At 44.0% G+C, this 22,500-nt stretch overlaps 1 protein-coding gene across 3 annotated transcripts in view; it reads right to left on the bottom strand.

Annotated features, from left to right (window-relative positions):
* The window catches only part of plppr2a (phospholipid phosphatase related 2a), an 84,618-nt gene that overhangs the window by 4,224 nt on the left and 57,894 nt on the right, over positions 1-22,500 (bottom strand). For all 3 annotated transcript variants that reach the window (XM_031295150.2, XM_031295149.2, XM_035996663.1), the window contains exons 4-6: positions 4,710-4,830; positions 2,429-2,679; positions 1,120-1,296 (exon numbers count right to left, since the gene is read on the bottom strand). In XM_031295150.2, the coding sequence (XP_031151010.1) occupies positions 1,120-1,296; positions 2,429-2,679; positions 4,710-4,830 (549 nt within the window). The remainder of the gene's footprint in view (positions 1-1,119; positions 1,297-2,428; positions 2,680-4,709; positions 4,831-22,500) is intronic.

Genomic DNA, 22,500 nt, shown 5'->3' with positions numbered 1-22,500 from the left:
GACAACACAAGGGTTAAAAAGTATGAAGAATTGTGAGTGGTAAAACTATAAACTGCATATGTGTGGCGTGAGAATAAAAAGCTTTCTTAGACATTACAATGCTCCCTTCATTAGATGTCATTCAACTGATTTCATAGGCTGAGTCACATGTAAACTACACATGGTCTGATACCATTTTTTGCTTCCGAATACCATGATACCTGAACTTGCGTATCAGTCGATACCGAGTACTGATCTGATATGATGTATAACAGCTGTATACTACTATCTCTGTATGATGATATGATGTATAACAGCTGTATACTACTATCTCTGTATGATGATATGATGTATAACAGCTGTATACTACTATCTCTGTATGATTATATGATGTATAACAGCTGTATACTACTATCCCTGTATGATGATATGATGTATAACAGCTGTATACTACTATCCCTGTATGATGATATGATGTATAACAGCTGTATACTACTATCCCTGTATGATGATATGATGTATAACAGCTGTATACTACTATCTCTGTATGATGATATGATGTATAACAGCTGTATACTACTATCTCTGTATGATATGATGTATAACAGCTGTATACTACTATCTCTGTATGGAAGTGATATCATTTCTATCTTTGTTGTCGGTCTGGCTCAGGTTAAACTCTTTCTGAAACATGAACAAACACAAACAATAAATGCCCCAGAACTTTCTTTTTAACTGAAAAATAACTTAATAAATAAGATTTTCTTTAGGGCTTTATTACGTGGTATCTGATTGGTGCATAAACTCCAGTACTTCCCGATACCGATACCAGCGTTTTAGGCAGTATCGGAGATCTGTAATAATGTAAACGTAAACCAATCTTCATGTGGGAAATCCAAAGAGGATACATTCAAAAAATCTCCCTTGTGGCCGAGTTGGCTCAGTGGTAGAGCAGGCGCACATATACTGGGAGGTTTGTGCCTCGACGCAGAGGTCAAGGGTTCGACTCTGACCTGTGATGATTTCCTGCATGTCTTCCCCTCTCTCTCCCCTTTCTCACCTAGCTGTCCTGTCCATTAAAGGCAGAAAAGCCCAAAAAAATAATCTTTAAAAATCTTCCTGTCTGGTCTAGTCTCTCACCAAAAACACAGCGATGGCTCCCCCGGTGAAGAATCCCGCCAGGACGTCCCCCCAGTGGTTGCGGTACTCGGCCACCCGCACCACGCCCACCAGCATGGCCAGGCAGAACAGCGTGAGGCTGATGGTGGGCTTGGTCAGCCGTGTGCCTTTGGTCTTGAAAACCAGAGTCACGTACATCTGCAGAGAGGCAGACAGGAAGGGCGCTCACAGCAGGGACACACACACACACACACAGGCATGTTTGCATCATTACAACCTGACGAGGCTTGGCTGCGTGGCGTTTTCTCTGTCTTTCCACACCAGAAAGGTGTCTGACGCGGTGCTGCTGCTGCTAGCCTTGTCTGGACACATGGATGTTTCTCAAAAACATAAACATAAATATATTCTGATCTGATTACAGCAACGACAACATCGGCAGTATTGACGGCTAAATAGGCTCCAGAATATTTCCTTCTTTATTGACAGTTGCAATATTAGAAAATCAATAATTTCTTTTCTTTTTTTTAAAATTACATTTATATCTGCATTTATGTCAAAACCTCGAGACTTTCAAACATCAACATGTCATTTATTAAATGTATTTGTGTCTAAATGACATATAAACATCTTTTGGTATTCTATGTTGCCTGGAAACGCTTCCAACACGCTGGCATGTCATGTGAAAAATAGGCTTCGGTCCTATTTCTAGCATGCACGCGTTTTCTGAGACGTGCGTGTCACGCAGACAGTGTGCACGCTCTAACCTGTTACCATGGGAGCCCAAATAAAAACGGACACGCCACACAGCCAACACGCTCACGCCACGCAGCCAGTGTACAGGAGGCCTAAGCTGGACCAGAGTTGTCTCAGACATTTGACTTTTTCTGGGAGAGGTTGATCTCGTCACCGAGACTCAAGGCCATCCCCTGACTTTTGGCTAATAGTTGGTAAATGATTTAGTCGTTGACAACTAATGGATGAATCTCAAGCAGCTCTAGAGGAGAGATGTTTGAATGGTCTGCTGCTGCTCTGTAGTGTAAATGTGTGCATGTCACGCAGGCAGTGTGCACACTCTAACCTGTTAACATGGGAGCCAAAATAAAAACGGACACGCCACACAGCTGAAACGCTCACACCACGCAGCCAGTGTGCAGGAGGCCTAATGTAAAGAGTGAAATTCAGTTGCCTTTCATGAATATCGACATAAAGTTTGTACGCTCGATCTCATCGGATTTTCTCTGAAAAACGGCTTCTCAGATGGTTTCTGTGGCGCGTGAGGTCATACATTAACAGAAGCGCCGACTATGTGCTCCGGTGTGCTCAGACCTACCACTGTGTACACGGCAGAGTACACGCTGAGCGCTGCGTCCTTGGACGGGAAGGATTTCCGCGCGGACATGACGATCAGCGGGTTCCCTGTGCAGGCGCGGCGCTCGCCGATGTACTGCATGGTGGACTGGCAGCCCAACGCCGTGTAGTTCGGTCGGCAGGCAGACAGGAAGTGAGGTGTCTGGTTTCCTGTCACTACCTGGCCGGCGTTGACGAAGATGGTGGTGGTGAACAGGCCGAAGGCATAGACACCTGGGGAGGAGAGTTGGGGGTGAGGGGGGTAGAGAAGGATATTAAACAGTGTACCCCTTTTGCTTTGTTCCCAGAATCTCCAAGGAAATTGGACAGTACCAGACATGACTGACTTTTGTCACCTAGTCCTACCTTTCCTTATTTGAGTTTTGGTTTAATATAACATGGATGAAGTGGAGACCTTGTTGAATGTGGCCAGAGTAGTTCTGGTCTACCTGGCCTGTAAAGCTGCTAGCCGAGTACAGGAGAGACGGCAGTCAAGACGAGCCAGGAGGAGACTGTGGTGTAAACCTTGGATATTGCGACAAGCAAAACAGGGTGTCTATCCTAACTTGTGTCAAGAACTTCGCTCAGAAGATACTCTTCGAATTTTGCCCGTTTTGCTCCTCAAGCTTTTGAGGAATTACTCACTATGGTTACTCCACTAATTGCCAGAAAAAAACACCCATTTTAGAGACAGCATTTCAAGCTGTTAGAATGTTGCTGTTTGTTGGAAAATGGGCTCCATTGGTCTGACATTCAACAACTCCACCAGACTGGACATGTCCAACTCTACCAACTCCACCAGACCAGACTGGACATGTCAACCTCTACCAACTCCACCAGACCAGACTGGACATGTCAACCTCTACCAACTCCACCAGACCAGACTGGACATGTCAACCTCTACCAACTCCACCAGACCAGACTGGACATGTCAACCTCTACCAACTCCACCAGACCAGACTGGACATGTCAACCTCTACCAACTCCACCAGACCAGACTGGACATGTCCAACTCTACCAACTCCACCAGACCAGACTGGACATGTCCAACTCCACCAACTCCACCAGACCAGACTGGACATGTCAACCTCTACCAACTCCACCAGACCAGGCTGGACATGTCCAACTCTACCAACTCCACCAGACCAGACTGGACATGTCAACCTCTACCAACTCCACCAGACCAGACTGGACATATCAAACTCTACCAACTCCACCAGACCAGACTGGACATGTCAACCTCTACCAACTCCACCCAACAAACACCAACAAACACAGGCGGTCGGCCCACACTGACCCAACTGTTGGTGTTTGTTGGCATTTGTCGGCGTTTGTTGGAGCAGTGTGCAAGCTCCTTAAATTTAAAGCACCATCTGATTGGATACCTTGCCCACTTCACTTAGATCAATTACTTAATTTGTTTTGTTTAAGGCATCTGTCGTTAATTATTTACAATTAACCTGCTCTTGTTTCTAACTTGACATATTACGATTTTTGTTGATTTATTTTATGAGTTGGCTCCTACTGTTATTGTTGGAGCAGTCAGGCTTGGGAGTGATGTGTGTATTTGTGAATGTATTGTTTAATTGTTTTAAGGACCCCCTTGAAAATGAGATGATTCATCTCAAGAGGTTATCCTACTAATAAAAAAGGGTTAGGGTTAGGGTTAGGGTTACTCTAAAAAAGGCAAAGAGACAAAGGGAGAAAAATAAGTTTAAAGATATATCAGAAGATATAGTAAGGCACAAAATATGTTGGAACGATTTCAGAGAAGTGGTATAAAACAAAAAAAGGGTTAAGAGACAGGGGGGGGGGCTTTTAAAGATATATGAGAAGATGAAGAAAGGCAGAATAGATGTTGGAACGAGATAAAAACGGGTGATAATAAGTTTTTCTTTCCTAAAATAGCTGCAACACATTTTTATCAGCTGAGGTGTGAAATTGCAACGAAAAGCCTCAACCTCACCTCGTTCGGCTCAGGCTGCTTAGTATTCACGAGTGTCTTCCTGCTATGATTGTGAATATCTAACCTCCAAGATTATATCACAGTTTATCAGCCAATTAACAGCTACAGTACGTGCACAAGCTCTGCTAGACAAACTCTGAAGTGAAGCGGGTCACGTTCTCACAAGTCTACCTTCCCTTTCATGCTGTCTTGATCTTTTTTTTTGTTTGCCTCTCGCTCTTTCTTTTAAAACCAAACACTTAGACACAAATACGTCCCCTTCACAGGAAGGGCGGTGTAATACCAAACACGTGTTCACCTAGGAAGCGTATGATGCGCCTCAGTAAGGGGTTGAAGTAGCAGCAGTCTGCGGTGACAATCGTCTTCTCCTGGGTTCCCTCTGCCTTGGTGAAGAAGGCACACAGCTCTCCAATGACAATCTGCACACACAAGAGACAATGTGCACATTTAATTAATTAGACACCTTACTTATAGACTTTATTGATCCTTTCGGAAATTCATCTTGCACCATACAGCTCATCAGATAGACAGACAACAACAGGACCACTAAACCCTCCCTCCTCCCCTGCCCAACAACAATACACAACACCAAATTTCTCTACATTATAAAATAGTAAAGTACAGTGTCATTAGCACCAGTGGGCTTTCAATAGTACGGTGCCACATCATCAGTGACATTTTAATACTATACCAAAGTGCAGTGTTATCACACAGAAAGGATCAAGTTATTTCCCCTAACTTATCAGTAGTGTAATGCTGGTAGGAATGAATGATTTGCGAGCCCGGTTGGCACCCCATATCTTCTGCCTGATGGCAGCACCTCATGTGCCTGGAATAGGGGATGTAGCCCGTCACCGCAAATTGCTTGTCCTTTCCTCACCACCCTGGATTCGCAGCTCGTAGTCAGAGAATTTAACTGATGTCCAGCAATCTTGCGGGTCATGTTAACTATATTATCATCTGTCTTATTAAAGCGTTCCTCTTGCCAAAATGCAACCTAGGATCTTTTTGTGAATGTACCTGAGTCAAACTTTAGTTTAAAAGCATATTTAGGACGTAATCGCCACTTTTAAGATTTACCGTATTTTCGTTTTTTCGGTCAAATGGCCTTTTGAATGGGAGTGCTAGGGGCACTTTGATGCTAGCCCCAAAATAGCTATTTTTAAACCACTAAGAAGGCTCGACACAACATGAGACTTTGCTCCAAGTATCACCAGGAGCTCTACACCTTAACTCCACCGGTGACCAAGATATACTATAACCAGGAGCTCTACACCTTAACTCCACCGGTGACCAAGATATACTATAACCAGAAGCTCTACACCTTAACTCCACCGGTGACCAAGATATACTATAACCAGAAGCTCTACACCTTAACTCCACCGGTGACCAAGATATACTATAACCAGGAGCTCTACACCTTAACTCCACCGGTGACCAAGATATACTATAACCAGGAGCTCTACACCTTAACTCCACTGGTGACCACGGGATATCCTAAATCTGTGGCTACTTGTTTTGATATCGACTCGTTTTGACTGCCGAGGTGGTAGCAGCCGGAAACAACAAGAGCTACGGTGAGTTGTTAAAACCTTTCTTTTTAGTAAACTCTGAACACAACCAATGTTGTCAATGCTTTGGTTAAGGTGTAGAGCTCCTGGTTATAGTATATCTTGGTCACCGGTGGAGTTAAGGTGTAGAGCTCCTGGTTATAGTATATCTTTGTCACCGGTGGAGTTAAGGTGTAGAACTCCTGGTTATAGTATATCTTGGTCACCGGTGGAGTTAAGGTGTAGAGCTCCTGGTTATAGTATATCTTTGTCACCGGTGGAGTTAAGGTGTAGAACTCCTGGTTATAGTATATCTTTGTCACCGGTGGAGTTAAGGTGTAGAGCTCCTGGTTATAGTATATCTTTGTCACCGGTGGAGTTTAGGTGTAGAGCTCCTGGTGATACTTGGAGCAAAGTCTCATGTTGTGTCGAGCTTTCTTAGTGGTTTAAAAATAACTATTTTGAGGCTAGCATCAAAGTGTCCCTAGCACTCCCATTCAAAAGGCCATTTGACTGAAAAACGAAAATACGGTACATCTTAAAAGTGGCGCTTCCGTCCTAAATATGCTTTTAAACGAAAGTTTGACTCGGGTACATTCACAAAAAGATCCTAGGTTGCATTTTGGTGAGAGTTACGCTTTACAGCTATCTCTGACATTAGCGGGATGCCACACGTGGCAGGGTATGTGAACCGGAAACCGGAGCGTTCAGAACAGTGGGAAATCTGAGGTTTCGGCTCACGTGGAATAAGTTTAGCTCATATTTTGAAGCTTTAGCCACGTTTAACTAGTCTGGCTATCACCAGACCAAGCTCATTCTTTTAAGATTGAACATTAGTCTGGGGAGTCTGCTCTGTATTTTCTACTGCACAAGAGACGGGATCACAGGGCATAGTTCAAATGACTCTGTACACCATTGGATAGTCCTTCAACCAATCAGATCAGAGCAACGATCTGGGTGACCTAGCAGCAACAGCGGCATCAATGGGGTGCTGCGTTTTGATGGCCGTCACGTTGAATGTCAGCAAGAAGCTGCTTGGTTACTTCTCTATCGTCATCGTGTTAAACCAGCCAATAATGCGCCAGGTGGATAAGCCAGTTTGTGATTGGTCCCCAGAAGCAGGATAGATAAACGTACAGGTTTCCAGCATGAGCTGCAGGGAGAAATCAAACCCCCGGCAGATCAGGCTGGGCTTATCCAGTCTAACATTTAACATGAACATCCAACATTGTAACACTGATTAGATATGACAGGAAATACGAAAAAAAAGCATAATAGGTCTCTTTTAAGCCTGGACTCCCTGGTTGTGGTCACACTGAGATGTAAACTCACTGCAGCCGAGCAATGTCTGTGATCAAAAATAGCAGCCATTGTTGTTGGGTGCTCACAGCGTTATTGTTCTCATTGAAAGGCGCTTCAGGCTTGTGTCAGAGGTTTTAATCAGATGACTGTGCTCGATTCTTTCCCTGTGAGTCTGAACAGCGGTGCCTCTGCAGACTGATGATCCCCTGATGGACTGAAACTGTGAGACTCATCTGTACCAGAGACCACAGCGCTCAAAGACGCTGGCACAGAAAACACAGCTCCCTCGATGAGTAACTATCCATGACATTAATCCTAAATCATCCTGACAGTTTCCATGCTCTGCTGTGGCAGTAGCAGGACTCACTTTAACTTTAACGCTGACCGTGTTCCAAAAACCCATGAACCTTGTTCCTCCTCTTTCCATATTTAACATAATTTAATCCCCTACAGTGACTGAATGTGTGAGGCACCGCTGTCTGAGGAGGAAAAGCCAAGCTGATCTCACTCCAAACTCGTCAAATACTGACGCTTGGTCAGGGGCTATGTATCAGATACCAATGCACAAGGCGTCAATAGTCTCTTTCTGATCAAGTAGTTACAGGAACGTAGTTATAGGAACAGTCCACTTCTAAACAGATCTACTAACTACTCTCCCCCAAAACCGGTTTTTCCATTTGCATTCACACTGGCCAAGTGGCCATAGGAACTGACCTTTTGTTATTATAACACAGCCATCTAACCACCACTATGTGGAAAAGGGAAAAGACCCTGCCCTGAAGTAGGAGCTGAAAGAGTTACAGGAACTGCGGTCAGAGGAACTTAATAATCCCCAAATTGGTCCAGTCGGAACACGAGAAAGAAAGGGTTCTAGGAACGGTGTGTTCTAGGAACTGCAAAAATCCCTCCGCTTGGAAAGGGGCTTTTGATTTTTTTTTGATGATGTATGGTCTTTAAAATATAAAGGGCCCTATTTTAATGATCTAAGCGCACGGCGTGAAGCGCCTGGCGCAGGTGTGTTTAAGGCGTGTCCAAATCCACTTTTGCTAGTTTGTCTTCATTAATCAGAGGGGTGTTTTGGGCGTAACATGCAATAAACCAATCAGAGATCATCTCCCATTCCCTTTAAAAGCCAGGTGCATTTGGACCTTGGAGCATTGCTATTATGATGGAGGATTTGCACCGTAATATATTTATTTGTAATCTTCTGCATGTGTGTGTGCTGCTGTGCGTCCCTGTGTGTGTAACAAGCATAGTGTGCGTGTGTTGGGAAAGCCAGACGAAGAGCTACAGAAAGAGAAACAGAAAACAAAGGCAGAGCAGAGAGACAGACAACTAGATGAAAATGATCGTGTTTTCAGTCAATCTCATGCTTCTGGGCTTTTCAAAGCAGCCCCAGTCAAATTAATTAATAGCATGCAGGGTCCCAGTCAGTGCAGCAGGGCTGTGAAGTACGTGCCCAACAGAGTGTTTTCTTCAATCAGTGAAATGCAACCCTACAAACACCGATACGAGCATACAATCAAAAGCTGAGGGGGATAAATCAGTAGCTTCAAATCAGACATGGCACCAGTGGACAACCATTTATGGAGCAATTAAAGACAACATAGCGGCTGTTTCCATGGGGATTGCCTGGCTGGGGACAGGTTGAGTATGTGTAATATTATAAAATGTGAAGTAATGGTAGTGTGCCGTCACTCACGGACAAGTGCTCTTGAACATTTTGTCTTGGGCGAAGCTGTAAAGCAGCACTACTACGCCTTTTTGTCCAATGCTGGTATTCAATGTGAATGCTTGTCCTGTGAAAGTCAGTCATAAAGTTGCCCACAGCTTTTAAAAGCAACACACTTAACCCCACCACTTCTCTAGTGATTTACCCTCTAAAATATCTCACACAACAACTGCATCCTCTTACTGTCCAGCAGAGATGGGAGTAAGTCACACTTGGGCAAGTCACAAGCAAGTCTCAAGTCTTAACCTTCAAGTCTTAAGCAAGTCCAAGTCATTTTTTGTGACAATCAAGCAAGCAAATCAAGTCATAGCTTGGGTCAGCCCAGTCTCATGGCAGTTTGTGAAATGGTTACGTTATTGAATCTATTGATTCGTGAAGAGGACACGATTATGTCGTTTTTTTCGTGGGGTGATCACAGCACGACAACGGTAGAGAGTAGCATGAAAAGCAGAAAATCTGCGTAGGGAGGTTAGTCGGGGGGGTGGATGGGTCAAACAGCACAGGACTTTCACCCCGGAGACCGGGGATCGCGTCCCGCGTGTTGCAGTTCCTTTCCGCGTTATTCTCTTCCTAACCTCAACCGTCCCGTTGTTGTGGCCGGCGTGTGGCGTTTAATTCCCCCGTTGTTGCGTCCCCCAGAGCAGCCCAGTGTCATTGCAGTTCGTGAAATGGTCACGTTCGAAAATCATGACCTGTACACGAAATAAATGAGAAAATCGTGACCTGTACACAAATCAATAAATCAAAATTACGTGACTATTTCACGAACTGGCGTGAGACTGGGTTGCTTGGGTCAGGCAAGTCACAAGTTAGGTCATACAAATGTTTCCATTTTTTTATTTTTGTACTGCAGACTGTTCATTTCTTCTTTGCCTGGTCAGATGTGTAATCCTTATAGCCAAACTTTATTATTTTCGGTGCAGAGGGATCCATGACGTTAAGTTACCAGCCGTAGCCAGTCTCGTTTACTGCAAGTCTGCCGCTGCGTGCCGCGTCATCATATCAACGGGTTCCCGCGCATGCAACAGCACTAAAATCGTAAAGTTAACTCCTCCTCAATATCAGAGGGGAAAAAATATATATTTATTAAACAGAAAGTCAAGTCATTTCAAGTCATTTGACTCAAGTCTAAGTCAAGTCTCAAGTCATGAGTATCAAGTCAAAGTCAAGTCGAGTCTTTTTCAAGCAAGTCTCAAGTCCTAAAATTTGCAACTCGAGTCTAACTCGAGTCAAGTCATGTGACTCGAGTCCCCTATATCTGCTGTCCAGCCACCATAATCCACATGAATAGGAAGCTCTGACACCGAAATCCCAATAGGTGCAAATGTGCCACGTTCCGGCTGCGCTGACCGGGGATAGAGAGAGAAAATAATACTCGGGGAATCGCTGATTCTGCTTTTGATTTCGATAGTCAAAATTAAAAGCTGATTTCGATCAGTTTGATTGAAATCACGACACCCATAAAGATAATACAAATCAGAAAGTTGAAGAGTAAAGAAAGAAAGAGAAGAACAGTGCCCATCACGATACCATGTGTCTTTAGCTGCAGGCTACCGGTAAGCTAACGATACCCTGTTTCTTTACCTGCAGGCTACCGCTAAGCTAACGTTACCCTGTGTCTTTAGCTGCAGGCTACTGGTAAGCTAACGATACCCTGTTTCTTTACCTGCAGGCTGCCGCTAAGCTAACGTTACCCTGTGTCTTTAGCTGCAGGCTACTGGTAAGCTAACGATACCCTGTGTCTTTACCTGCAGGCTACCGCTAAGCTAACGTTACCCTGTGTCTTTAGCTGCAGGCTACTGGTAAGTTAATGATACCCTGTTTCTTTACCTGCAGGCTACCGCTAAGCTAACGTTACCCTGTGTCTTTAGCTGCAGGCTACTGGTAAGCAAACAATACCCTGTGTCTTTAGCTGCAGGCTACCGCTAAGCTAACGTTACCCTGTGTCTTTACCTGCAGGCTACTGGTAAGCTAACGATACCCTGTGTCTTTAGCTGCATGCTACCGGTAAGCTAACGTTACCCTGTGTCTTTAGGTGCAGGCTACCGCTAAGCTAACGTTACCCTGTGTCTTTAGCTGCAGGCTACTGGTAAGCTAACGTTACCCTGTGTCTTTAGCTGCATGCTACCAGCCAGTAAGCTATGCTGTGTCTGTTTTTTGTTTTTTTCTTTGAACGTGTGCAAGTAACCGGGGATGGAGAGAGACTCGATAGTCAAAATTAAATGCTGATTTGATTAAAATCACGACAACCATAAAGAAAATATAAATCAGAACGTTGAAGAGTAAAGAAAGAAAGAGCAGCAGTGATGGGGTTGGGAGTGATACTGCAGGGGTGAATTATTCATGCGTGGATGGCAGCCATGTGAATCATGGAGGACATTATTTCGACCAACATTCCTAAATTATCTCTCTTGACTGCAGTAGCTCCAGCTTTCCGTCTCTGCCAAGGATTCATAGATAAATATGACAACGGTTGTCGCTGAGGATTAGGACCGAGCGGATTATAATTCCTGGAAATTAAACTGCCCGTCCAGTCAACACTGATGATGCAGAATGATTTCTAGAAAAAGCAAGATTGGCTTTCAGATTAGGAAAAGATGTGTATTACATGCATACTCACATGCATGATTAAGGAGCAGAACAGGAGAAATCAGTGAAGGAATGAAACATTAATACACAAATAAGACCTGATTATCTCTGCGTGCATGCACACACAACGTCACGAGCACAGAAGCCATTTTCTGCTCCGTGTGTGTAAGTAATGCGATCTCGATTTGTGTCAGTGGGTATTAGTCAAATGTGAGAGCATTCAGAGCCTTTCTTACGAAGACGTGTCAATTAGAAGACAATGAAGGGGAATGATTTACTCAGAGCGATGAGATGAATGAAGAGGGTTGTGGAGATGACAGAGAAGCCCTGAGAGGAGGGGAGGAAAGACAGCAGGAATGGATGAGAGGAACACTAGAGGAAGAGAAGGAAAGGTTTCATTATTTTACACATTTTATAAATCAGAAGATATGCACATTCAGAAGCTGGAGAGAAGAAAGGCAGGATATATTCTCATTCTCCACATGATTATGATCTCAACAAGCTTCTGAAAGGATTTAATTACTGTGTAAAAACAGCTTTACTAGTGTGGTTCCTGTACTTTAAAGCTACGAGTTAGGGTTGGGCATTGTTTGGGTTTTTTCCGATACCGGTTGCTAAAACGCTTTAGAACGGTGCCTGACCCGATACTTTAAAAGATATAAGAAAAAGCGACAGTCGTGACACGGCTTGTTTATTGCTAAGGCCATATGGTCAAATTGAAAATATTTATTTAAAATGTAATAACAGTAACTCATTTCACCAGTCAATAGCTGCTAAACAACAAAAATATAACAGATGGCAGAAGGGTACTTTACAACCACATTAAAGGGGCGCTATGCAGTTTTGGCCATTTCTTCTCTGTTTTCTCTCTTTTTGCTGGTTTCTCTATAGAGCCCCCCCTATAGAGCCCCCCCTACAGGTTTCTCTATAGAGCCCCCGCTATAGAGCCCCCCCTACAGGTTTCTCTATAGCCCCCCCTACAGGTTTCTCTATAGAGCCCCCCCTACAGGTTTCTCTATAGAGCCCCCCCTACAGGTTTCTATAGAGCCCCCCCTACAGGTTTCTCTATAGAGCCCCCCCCCTACAGGTTTCTCTATAGAGCCCCCCCTACAGGTTTCTCTATAGAGCCCCCCCCCCTACAGGTTTCTCCATAGAGCCCCCTACAGGTTTCTCTATAGAGCCCCCCCCCTACAGGTTTCTCTATAGAGCCCCCCCCCTACAGGTTTCTCTATAGAGCCCCCCCTACAGGTTTCTCTATAGAGCCCCCCCTACAGCTCCTATGTTTACTTGTGTCTGACTCCTCTCTCGGTCAGTCTGCTGTTTCCTCTTCCTCTGTTCCTCCAACAATGCTTTCCTAGCTTCCTGCTTCGGTTTAGCCGGCTCAGCCATGATGATAGTCTGATAAACTCCATCTCTACCTTGTTCTTATAGCTAGCCGGTTCCTGAATGTGTGCAGTGCCGTGAAGCAATTCGTTACATGGCGAGACCTGATATCACACCATACTTCCTGACTCTGAAGTTGCGAGGATGGTTTTTCCGCTCACAGGCGCTAGGGGGGAGCGAGACGACCACCATTCAACCTGAAAAAGTCATATAACTGTTCCAATGACTCAGAAGCTGTTCAGTTAAGGTAAATTAAGCTAAAAAACTGCATAGTTCCCCTTTAAATACACCATGTGCTTACGAGGTGCACTTGGACGCACCGTTAAAGTCCCGTCTGTGTTGTTTCTCCGGCAACGTGCACCGTGTCTCAAAGGTCAGCTAGTCTCCTCTGTATCTCTAGCTGCAGGCTGTTGTACGTCCCAGTGTTGGATCATTTCCAGTGTAAAGTGCTACACATTTGACCGTGTAGCTGTCAGCATTTTAACCGTGTTTAAGCCAGCTGCCAGCCAACGGTAGCCTAACATTACCTGCTGCCAAGTGTAGTGTTAACTAGCGTCACATGCAGTAATGCTTCTGTTGCCTGTGATGTTCGTTTCGGAGCACCGGAGAGCAGCGCAGGCATTTAAATGGCACCGAAATGTGGCATCGAAATCTGCATTGTCATTCGGTCTGGTTTCAGTACCCAACCCTACTAAAGACAGGGGACAAACAGCCTGCTGTGCCATCATGGTGCGGTGATGATGTCAATACAGTTGCAAGGACAAATGAAATATTTTGGAATAAGTGTGACTGATGGCACTGCAGCAGAGCAGAGAGATGCAGATTGCTTCCATTAGTGTCTCCTTCTGCAAACAGCAGCTGACTCTGTATAGTGATCAAATAAAGTGGCACAAATAAAACATAAATGTCTGGCTGAGTTTTGACTGAGCAGTCTGATGTCTGACTGTCTCTTTTCAGGGGATTTAATGAAGGTAAACAGTGGACGACTGCACGTAATGCCACTGCGCTGTCCTTCATGACTCAACTAAAGAAAGAGGGCTCTCTACCACTCAGCACGGGATAGTCATCATTCATACTGTAGGGCATATATACATATGAATTAGTTAGTTCCACTTGGCTCCTAATAACTAAGCCTGAGCTCTGGTTGGGTAAAATGTAGCTGGTTATGCAGACTTACAGACACACAGTGATGCATGATATTAAAATTTGATTTCTGGTTTTGATGTTTTCTTTTTTAATTTTAATTCTTTTACTTTCTCCTATATTTTCAGAATTCTGAAACAGGGTTGAATTTTAGTTTATTTTATATTTATTTATTGGTGTGTATATGTCTCCAATCCACTGGTAAACTAAAGACATTTGTGGAACTGTATAATGTGAATGTGAACCAGGGTGCTGCTGCACACGTATGTACTGTACAACTGTCACTATATATATATATATATATATATATATATACTGTATATCTGCAATACAGTGTTTGCAGTGATAGCTTTACTAAACCACAACCTTGTCACTGAAAAACATTTCTACATTTCAAATGTTAAGAATCCATCACTAAATCCATCCATTATTATATAATAGCTAATTTAGGAATCATGCATGACATATTTTTAAATTACCATTTTGCAAAAATCTCAGGACTCAGGTCTTAATTTTCCTACGTCCATGCAACAGACAGAATTTTAAAAAACCAAACATTTCAAAGAGCATTAGAGGGAGCCTCTAATGCTCTTTGAAATGTTTGGTTTTTTTAAATTCTGTTGTGTTGTAGTTCTTTCTTTCGCTATAGTCCAAATATAAATTATATTATTATTTCTCCTCGTCGCTTTTATTCAATTTGAATACATATATTTACGTTGCAAGTACTTTTGTGACTCTGCATTTCGTTGTACTTTTATCAGGGATGCACCGAATCCAGGATTCGGCATCGTCTGAATATTGGGCTTTTTGACGGGGTTGGGTTTCTGCCGAACTTTAGAATTTTTTTCCAGCAAACTGAACCCTACGCGCGCTACACTGGTTGACGTAATGACGGCGCCGTTGATTACGGGAAGGTGTTTACGTAGGTGGAGCGTTCAATGCAGTAGGCTGTGAGAAAGTGGAAATGGAACTGGTGAGCAGAATAAGTGATGTTTGGCAGAACTTTCAGTCAAAAGAAGACCATTCAAGTGCAGCTACATGTTCAATTTGCAAGGATTCGGTATTCGGTCGAACCCCAAAAATCTGGATTTGGTGCATCCCTAACTTTTATGTCGTGATATATAGGTCTTAAATTTCATTCAAAAAGGTCTTAAATTTGACTTAGCAAAACCTGCAGAAACCCTGGAGAAACACTGACGCAGAGAATGCTAAACTTTATACGCCAAGAAAAATATCTTGATGAAATAAGCTGTTGTTTTGTACACACCAAGTGCAGACCCATCTCTGTGAAGTGCAGCTCTGCAGCCATAATGCATAATGCCTAATGCTTCTGACAACATGGGGAAGGTTATTCATGTGTGAAGTACAAAGAGATGCCTAGCTGTCACAAGTTTCCCATTATCTGTCATCATCTACAGCAGCCTTAATCTCCGCGAAGCAGTGTAATGCAACGTGCGATTTGGGCAAATGGATGATACGAGAGACACGGCACCTGTCTGAGTGCATCAGGATCACCATCACCTTCACCTTTTATTCACGGGGCTTCTCACCAGGACTTTGAACGGATGCTAACAGGAGACTGACTGAAAAACACAGACAGGACCCAGACGACCGCGTGGCCTTCTATCCACTGACATGATGAAGGACGACGACTGAGAAAAGAACAAGAATGATCTAGGTCACGGATGGATGGGCACGCAACACATAAAAGCAAACACAGATGCATTTACAAGAGCCGAGGGCATGCACACAGACATTACTGCGTCTACTGAAACAGAGGCGTGTGCAAAAGCACACACACAGATCACAATATCACATGCAGGGACAGCGATGCCCTTGTTCCCTTCAGCAAAGTGCACAACGTTAATTGCATTTATTTAAAAGATAAATGGTGTAGAACACTATAGATTACATATATTTTTTAATGATCTTGCAGACTGGACTTGAACTTGGAAATGAACTGAGCCATTTAACCTTTTTTGTGACCAAGAAGATAATTATTAAAGGAGAATTCTGGTCAATTTCAACATGTAGCTCTGTTGTCTGTAAATATGGAGTGATGTCAGTAGCGAAAATAATTGGTGCTGCCTACACCGTGTTATCCTCCTGCTAGAGTTAGCACCCAGGAGGCTGAAACAGGGCAGCTTTTAAACCTGTTTTTAGCCTCTAAACATGTTGGAGATGTCATTACAAGAGCCTCCCCATGTGGAGTGATTCCTTCTGAGTGAACACAGGGAATCTGACTGCAGGAGATGTGACAGAAATGCATCAAAGTCGTGTTAATTCAGCTCTGTTTAGTTCTGGTGTTGAGACGGCAAGACGAGTGCTTAGGGACCGTCTACAAACTACAACACCCAAAAGAGATGCAACCAAAATATTTTTGTTGTGTTGTGTTCATTTTATTCTTTCTATGTTTTTGTTTTTCAGCACTTTGGTCAACTGTTGTTTTAAATGTGCTCTATAAATATGGTGGTGATGGTGCAGTGGATATGACACATGCCTTTGCTCCAGAGGTGTGCAACCTCTGATATATATAGCAATTGTAAGTCGCTTTGGATAAAAGCGTCAGCTAAATTACATGTAATGTAATGTAAATACATTTGGATTGGATTGGAAAACCATGGGAACACCTTTGATCCATCCATCCGTTTATGGCTTTGATTAACCACAGAGCTCTTTAATTATTTCCTGCAGAGGACTTGTGTGAGTGTGAGTGAAACGGCTACAGTTCTACACAGAAAACCTCCCGTTTGGTTCAGGCCAAACGCAGAGATGTAGGAATCGTGAGTGGTGAGCCGGGATGCATCCCTGTTGTGAATGCAGATTGGGCTCTGGCGCTCGTCAGAGATCTCGGAGGTGCTGAGTGAAGCGTGGTGGCAGTCCACCAGCCACACAGGACCCCTGAGGGGTCTCTCCTCTCTGCCCGAGTGAAAAATGGATCAAAGCTGAGAAGCCAAAATGACAGCCACTGTTCGGTCTAATCTCATTTCACAGAAATGGGTTACCCACGAGATGGGCAAGAGAAGGGCAGAGACTCTCTCTCTCCATCTTTCTCTCAAGCTCTGATCATTATTGGTGTAGCCAATCAGCCGATATATTAACACATCTGACAACACATATCACATATCCTAGTCTATTTTTTAATGGTTTCAAACTAAACTTGGTAACACTTTACTTGAAGGTATCTACATAAGAGTGACATGACACTGTCATGACACATGAACCCTAACCCTAACCCTTAAGGCGCTGACCCACCAACCTGATAATCGGCCGTCAGACAGTCTGGTGAGGTCGGTGACTTGAGTTTGTTCGGTGTGTTCCGTGCGGTCGGCCTTCATTTGGGCCGAATTGACTTGTTGAATCATTGGCCGGGCAGTCAGGCTCAATGACCCATCTGATTGGTGGAGAGCTAACCAGGAAATGAGGAGCAGGATGAGCGTGACTAGAGTCTCTCAAAATCTGATGAAAATCTTTGTTGATCTGAAATGAAGACAGATTCAGCAACTGCACGGCCTATTTCTCTCTTCAAATGTTTTCAGAAACACGTTTCAGTGAACTATCTTTGTAAAATATGAGATCGTATTCTGAACGAGCCGCCATTATGCTCGGGGAGAAGCCAGACCCACGTGACGCGTTCGTCATTTGCGGTTTTCATTTTTTTGGCGACAACACAGATTAGCGCCGCCTGCTGTTATGGAGACGTCTCTCGGGGAAATGAATGATCAGTCCGACTGACTTTACTGCCACCGGGCGGCCGTCGGGTTGGTGCGTCAGAGCCTTAACTTGTCATGACAAAAACCGAATGACACTTAATGACAGAAGGGTTACGTCATGAAAGTTTATGACTTGTTTATAATGTTCATGACATGTTCCTGACAGTGTCATGTCACTCTTATGTAGATACCTTCAAGTAAAGTGTAACCCTAAACTTCTAACCCCCAATTTCCACTGACTGTTTATTTTGTTTTTTTTGTGATAGTTTTGGGCTAAAATCCTTGATGATGCGGCACGTTTTCTTAAAAAATGTGATGGAATATGTGGGATATTTATGCAATTTTATGCGATGAAATTGCGGGAACTTGCAAAACCTGCGGTTTCATCGTGGCTTCATCGCGGGGTTTGCAGCTTTTCGATGACGTTCACGTCGCGTAATTACATCACTTCATAACGTTCCCATGGCAACAGGGGAGAATGGCTGCTCTTGTGTGAAGAAAACACAACATTTTTCAACTTTCTGCTAAGATATATGTGTGACTTTTTTGCATCGAAAATGCGGGGATTATGAAATCATGCAAGCCCCGCATAATTTGCGCGGAAGTCGGCAATTTCTTTGGCTGATTATGCATTGAATTATGCGATCGCATAATTGCGTTTTTCTGGAGGGACTGAGATACCAGAGCTTCTATTGTTGCCGGACGCCGGAGAGCTCCGCAGCAATTCAGCACACGGCAGATAGTGGGGACAGGAAGTCGAGCACAGAAACAAAATAAACATCCGGTTATTTTTCAAAATAAAATATACCGTGCTCACGGCGGATCATATTTCCCTGCACTACACCTTGAAAACGTCATAATGGGCGGAGACAGGCCTGATGTCAGGTTTGTAGTTATGTTTATAGAAACGTGAATTTGCGAGATCTCGTGGGTCCTGGTGACTTCAGCTGTCAGTCATGGCCGCAGCCGTACCGCAACAAATCCGCACCGACGGCGGAGCATGGAGCCGGTCCGCAGCCGTTCCATATACTTTAAGTAGTTTTGAAATCAGTACTTTTACACTTTTACTTGAGTAAAAAGCTTGAGTTGATACTTTTCAAACCCTAGTATCTATACTTCTACCTGAGTAATGAATGTGAATACGTTTGACACCTCTGCATCTCCCGTCTCGTCACACGTTTGCTCATTTCTTTCCATGAAGAACAGAAGTTAAAGGGTAGAGGCGAGAAAGCCTTCACCCATGGCAGCCGGTATCACAGCAACCGGTGCCGGTACTGCCCCCCCTGTCCCACCATGGAGCCGACCCTGCCATCTGTCTCTTTAACCCAGGTTAGCAGCAAACTGGCCTCGACTGAGTCAATGTGTGTATAGTCTCGCCTTGCCAGAGGAAGGTCTGTCTAGTCCACACAGCATTCTGGGATGGGAGTAAAACGTGCTCTGGTTTATTGGCATTTCTTTAAACCAATCACAATCATCGTGGGCGGGGCTAAGCTCCGGACGGAGCCACGGTGCCTCTGCTAAATAGTCTCAGGAAGGAACTTGTTTTGGTGGAACATGTGGACGTTCAAAAGTAGTTTTAGGCTACGTTTAGACGGAAACGATCTGAAGAGAAAACGCAAAAGTGGCGTTGCGTTCTCACTTTTTATTCCGCGTTTACACGAGAGTTTTGGAGGGGAAATCTGCGTGCATATGGTGACGCAAAAGTGTGTGAAATTCGATGTAGTATGCACGCCAGGCGGCTAGGTAGCACTGCCACACAACACCACCAAGTCCACGCACCTACGTAGAACCTTCCTTCTACTTCTCTCCTTAGTAGCACAAAACCAAAACAACCAAAGCTTGTCTGGACAGACGAGGAGGTGAAGCTGCATGTTTGTCTGATGATGACCGGCACAGTCGACCGTGATGAGCCCCAGCACAGCACCCACGGGAGCACTACCAATATCCTGAGCCTCGCAGCCTTCAGCCCTGCTGAGAGAGAGAGGCAGCGGGCAGAGGAGGCTGAAGAAGACCCTCCTCTGGCCGGTGCCTCTCTCTCTCTCTCTCTCTCTCTCTCTCTCTCTGTAACGTTGTAGCCTACTCTGGCTCAAATGAATAGCCTACATATGATCATCAAACTATAACAACCTTATCCACATTGTCGAAATCATTTAAATATTGAGCCATTACATTGAAAATCTTTTAGATAAAGGAGCCTATAATTTCTGTAGCCTACTCCGTAACAACTAGACTACCTGGACATCTTTGTCTCATCACTCTCCACACCGCTGTCTTCAGACTTTTGCGTTTGTACCCTTTAGACGGTAACGCGACGGTGGGGCGTTTTTAAGATTTCCTCTCTGGAGGGTGGTTTCACTTTTTTGCGTTTTTAAGCCCCAAAAACCCCGTCGCCGTATAAATGAAAGGCACATCTGATAAAATATTTTTTCGTTTTCACCCGCGAGCGTCATCGTGTAAACAGGGCCTTAGTGGTGCAACAGAAAACTCAGATTGGACAGATAGTCTAGCTAGCTGTCTGGATTTACCCTGCAGAGATCTGAGGAGCAGTTAACCATAGTCCTCACAAATCCACCGGAGCAATCCTGGAAGTGGAACTTCGTAGATATAGAGTAATGTGTGCGTGTTTGAAATATGAGACATGGCATGTGGTAAAGTCAATGCAGCTAGAAAGGCTTTTTTCTATACAGGTATAACACTGGAATAATCTGCCGCTTTCCCTCAAAATTGTAAATACCAGAGGGGCTTTTAGACATCAGCATTTTAACATGCTATCCTTTGGATTATGTTGTCTATCAAATCAAATCAAATCACAGTCAAAAAAAGAAGATAGACAGCAAAGAGGATTTAAGGCAAAAGCTGAAGTGACAGACAGAAAGGCATTGATCCATGCGTGTGCAGTTGTGCATGAATGTGAGAGTTTTGTGTCGGGGTTGGTGAGGTTACGGTTCCTCTGGGTGACGCACAGCACAGTTTAAAACCGGTCCCCTGACATTATGGCTGAGGATGTGAGGGCACTGAGAGGACAGCTCTGTGACCGCCAGGGAAACATGTACGAGGGCATCTGAAATATGCTCTGAGGTTAACGAAAGGACACCAACTTAAAAAAACAGGAGCATGGTATAACCAAAACGAGAACGCTTCACATAAAAGATTTCTCCTTTTTATCTGACATAAAGGGCAGTGCAGAGCGTCTGAAACAGGACTAAAACAAAAAACACAGGATCACGTTAACGAATATAGTTGACAGGCTTACTGCTAACACACTATAACTTCCGTTTTTTTGTATGCTGACTGTATCGTCTTTTAGGTAAAAACACAAAGGACAGCATCTTTCACTGCCATAGTGGAGGCCAATCTGTCTCAATAAATAGACAGAAAACATCTAAAACATGCAAACAGCTGACTTCTTTTTGTGAGAGGTGATGTGAATAAAGTCACCCAGAGTGAGAAAAGCACTCGACAGGCTGATTGGGTTAGGGTGAGTCCACATTGACCCATGTCTGCAGCTCGAGAGGAGCTGCTTCAGGGAAAACACATAGACAGTTAAAGATGGACAAAGCCATGCTGTAGACGTCCACGGAGACCAGTGAAGGATATTAGAAGATCTTTCCCGGTGATGGCTGAGCGTTACTGAGCAGCCTCCAACTGAGCTTGAAGACGTAGATGTAACGTGAGCAACCTGTCTGAAAGTTGGAAGTCTTCTGGTAGCTGTGCCAAGAGAAATCTCAATCATTCCCAATCTAGCAGAGACGGAGAGCGTAGGTATATGTAAGGAGATAACATAGACACAGGCTAATTATTGATCACTAAAATGATAGTTAACATTAGTAACTAAACTTAAACAGCTAATGGAAGTCCAAACTGCCTGAGAGCTTCTCCTGTACTATACGGTAATTCCTCTACTATGAGACAGTAAATAACACACACACAGACACACACACACACACACACACACAAAGGTGGAGCAGTGTGTCCTGTATGTCTCTTACCAGCTAACGTATTTCTAGATGGATCATGAATATGGAGCGTCTACTCCAGTTCATGCTAATGCTAATGTTCTAATGTTAAATTTCAACCAATAGGAATACTTGGAGTTGATGGTGGAGGTAAATATTCATCAAAAAGGACAAGTTAGAGAACGGGCAACACAGATTTAGATAATGAACAACTAAACACGTTACACACTGGAGCTTTAAGATAAGTATGTATCATAATGATGAGTATAATTCTTCCGTTTCTCGCTGCGTGTGCCTTTAATCTCAATGACTTCAGTCACATAAAGATGTCTCCGTTTTATCTAAAGGTGAAGAGCAGGAAGTGGCCCGGAGGAACAGAAACGTGATGTCTTCCTGTGCGGTTGTGGATTTGGATTATTATCACCCCGGCAACAGATTGCGGAGCAGACAGGTTCACAGGAGACGTGTTAATTGGAAGGTGAGATAAACGACAGGTTTCAGAGGTCAGAAAGGCAGCGCACGGCTTACAGCGTCTGAACAGACAGAGGAGGTGTTGATGAGAGAGGAGGCAACCACACACACACACACACACACACACACACACACACACACACACAGACACACACACACACACACACACACACAGACACACACACAGACACAGACACACACACACAGACACACACACACACACAGACACACACACAGACACACACACACA

The sequence above is a fragment of the Sander lucioperca genome, chromosome 21 (genome assembly GCF_008315115.2).
Source record: "Sander lucioperca isolate FBNREF2018 chromosome 21, SLUC_FBN_1.2, whole genome shotgun sequence".
Classification (NCBI taxonomy): domain Eukaryota; kingdom Metazoa; phylum Chordata; class Actinopteri; order Perciformes; family Percidae; genus Sander; species Sander lucioperca.
This window is presented reverse-complemented; position numbering and strand designations above follow the sequence as displayed.